At 50.9% G+C, this 3,179-nt stretch overlaps 1 protein-coding gene across 1 annotated transcript; it reads left to right on the top strand.

Moving 5' to 3' along the window:
- Nucleotides 1-930: 930 nt before the first annotated feature.
- Nucleotides 931-1,896, top strand: LOC147413005 (olfactory receptor 14C36-like). Its single transcript, XM_086480871.1, has one exon. It carries the CDS (start codon nt 931-933, stop codon nt 1,894-1,896), a length of 966 nt encoding a protein of 321 aa, XP_086336997.1.
- The last annotated feature ends 1,283 nt before the right edge of the window (nt 1,897-3,179 follow it).

Genomic DNA, 3,179 nt, shown 5'->3' with positions numbered 1-3,179 from the left:
TCAGTGTGGAGGTGCTGCTCTCTGCTCTGCAAGGAGAATGCTTTCCTGAGTGCAGCTGAGTTCCTCTCCTGTTCCCCATGTGCAGAAGGATCAGAGTTTTACTCAGCATTTTTTTCTCCTGTTCCTGCTGCTCCTGTTCTTGCTTGTGGAATGTTTGTGTTGTGGGGGTTGAGGGCGAGAAGGGTTTTCCAGTTGCATTTTGGGACACTGACCATGGGGGGCTGTGGGCAATGCAGCGTGACGGACTTGTAAACAAGTTGACTCTCCCTTCAGGAGACGCTGGGCGCTGTCTTTTGGGCGACTGAACATGTCCCTGGGGTGAAGAGTTTGAAGTGCACTTCCCCCGTGCTGGGGGGACTTCAGCAGAGAAGGATGGGAACCTAGTGACAGCCCCATTCTCCCCCTCAGGCACTCTGCTCTTATCATGTCTGGAGAGAGCCTGGAGATGGAAAATGGGGGTGAGAAAGGTTCTGTGTTGGCTGTGAGTGATTCCGACCCAGACTTTGCTGTTCAGGAGAGCACAGTTGTTTGGGCTGGGTCCCTCCCTGGGCTCTTCCCTCTCAGACACAGCAGGTCTGGGTGCTGACTCCATCACACTGCAATAAATAGGGACAATTGTCACACGGTCACTGAGGGAAATACCTCTCACTCAAGTGAAGGCACCCGTTGCCAGGAACACCTACCGAATGCACGGGCTGTTTGACGCCACTGCAATAGCACAGGTCTGACTTCTCTGGAGCCCATGGGCAGAGCCTCTGCTCATCAATCCTGATCTCACAGACAGGAACTGACAGAAGGTCTCCCTAAAGAAAGAGAAGTAATTTTGGGGGACATCTCTGAGAAATGACATAAGACGGGCTCATAGAAATCGGTCCTGACCTGTCAATGTCTTCTCCTCTTTCAACAGTCTCCCATTCCTGCAATGAAATAATGTCCAACACCAGCACCATCACCCAGTTCCTCCTCCTGGCATTTGCAGACACACGGGAGCTGCAGCTCTTGACCTTCGGGATCTTCCTGGGCATCTACCTGGCTGCCCTCCTGGCCAACGGACTCATCATCACCACCATAGCCTGTGACCATCGCCTGCACACCTCCATGTACTTGTTCCTTCTCAACCTCTCCCTCCTTGACCTGGGCTCCCTCTCCACCACTCTTCCCAAAGCCATGGCCAATGCCTTCTGGAACACCAGGGCCATCTCCTACACAGGATGTGCTGCCCAGATATTTCTCATTTTCTTTTTTATTGCAGCAGAGTATTTTCTTCTCACCGTCATGGCCTACGACCGCTACGTTGCCATCTGCAAACCCCTGCACTACGGGACCCTCCTGGGCAGCAGAGCTTGTGTCCACATGGCAGCAGCTGCCTGGGGCACTGCTTTTCCCTATGCTGTGCTGCACACGGCCAATACATTTTCACTGCCCCTCTGCCAGGGCAATGCTGTGGACCAGTTCTTCTGTGAAATCCCCCAGATCCTCAAGCTCTCCTGCTCAGACACCTACCTCAGGGAGGCTGGGGTACTTGTGGTCAGTGTCTGTTTAGGCTTTGGGTGTTTTGTGTTCATTGTGGTGTCCTACGTGCAGATCTTCAGGGCCGTGCTGAGGATCCCCTCGGAGCAGGGACGCCACAAAGCCTTTTCCACCTGCCTCCCTCACCTGGCCGTGGTCTCCCTGTTCCTAGGCACTGGCGCGTTTGCCTACCTGAAGCCCCCCTCCATCTCCTCCCCATCCCTGAACCTGGTGGTGGCAGTTCTGTACTCGGTGGTGCCTCCAGCAGTGAACCCCCTCATCTACAGCATGAGGAACCAGGAGCTCAAGGAAGCAGTGTGGAAACTGATGTCTGAATGTTCTCCAGAAGCTATAGTGTGTCCATCTTCTTCAATGTATCACCAATAATGGAACTCAGTACAGGCCCTACCTTCCTTTATCTGTCTTGATGGTTGCCTGTCTTGCTGTTTTGTTTTTTTTTTTTTTTTTTTTTTAATTTATTTTCTTGCTTTTTTTACTGCTGGCAATGTGTTCCATAAAGAAATATGGACAGTCCACTTCTGCTTCATTATCTACCTCATTAGTGTGACCCAGAGATGGTGTAAATAAAGGAGCTCTACTCCTTCTGTAATTAAACAGAAGAAATGTACTTATATTGACTTGTCTGTCTGAGACCCAAGCAACAAATACTTGAACTAACTGTTTTTCCTTATTGGTTCCCTACCAAGTTAGAGGGGAAAAGAATGACCTAAAACCTTCCTTGGAGTGGGGCAATCATGGAGTCCCCTCTATGGAATGGGGAGTATTCCCAGTCTTTAGACAAATCTCTTCCTCCTCTCTCTCGTGGCCTGCATAGTGTTTGTGCTCGGGAAAATCCCCATCATCATGCTGGTGGTGGGAAACCCGTATCTGTACACCCCAATGAGCTTCTCCTTGGGGCATTTGTCTTCCCTGGAGACCTTCTCCAGATGCACCACCCTGCCCCATGTGATGGCCAGCTTTGTGACTTGGGACAGCACCATCTCTGCTCATCACGTTTTTAGAACTCTTTCCTGTTTCTTTTGCGTGTGCAGAGGGTTTGTTACTGGTGAGCAGATCCTGCGATGGGTACGGGGCTGTGTGCCACCCCCTGCTCTCTGCAAGACTCATCAACTGGGACATCTGTCTCCAGAAGACAGCTGAGATGCCCAGAACAGCCCTCCAGAGATGGTTTGAAAAAAACTTTTTTCTATACCATCCTTACATCCTTGGTCAATACCTACATTTACAGGCTGTGGACTGGATAGGTTGTGAAGAGGGAATACTGAAAAAAATGCTCAGGAAAGCTGTGAGCTGCACAGAGCAGCTCTGGGAGTCATGGGTCTGCTGGGAGAAATCACTTCTCCTTCTTTTCTGAACAGGCCCCGAGGACCTGGGCAGGTGTGTGCTGTGTCCTTTGTACTCCTCTGGAAATGTAAGATATGGAGAAGGCTTTTGGTGTGGGGAGGGGCAGAGAGATGGTGGTGCAGCTGCCTGGTGTCATCGTGACACCTCTTCCAAACATCTCAGAAAAGCCAGAAAGATCAAGGAGGTTCCAAGGTCCTCAGACAAGGCAAATGTCAAACCCACCATCAAGAAGGGTCAGAAGGAGGATTGGGAATGTTACAGGCTGGTCAGCTTTACCTCAGCCTCTGGGAAGGTGATAGGGCAAA

This window comes from Leptosomus discolor, unplaced genomic scaffold (assembly GCF_034619465.1).
Source record: "Leptosomus discolor isolate bLepDis1 unplaced genomic scaffold, bLepDis1.hap2 HAP2_SCAFFOLD_35, whole genome shotgun sequence".
Classification (NCBI taxonomy): Eukaryota; Metazoa; Chordata; class Aves; order Leptosomiformes; family Leptosomidae; genus Leptosomus; species Leptosomus discolor.
This window is presented reverse-complemented; position numbering and strand designations above follow the sequence as displayed.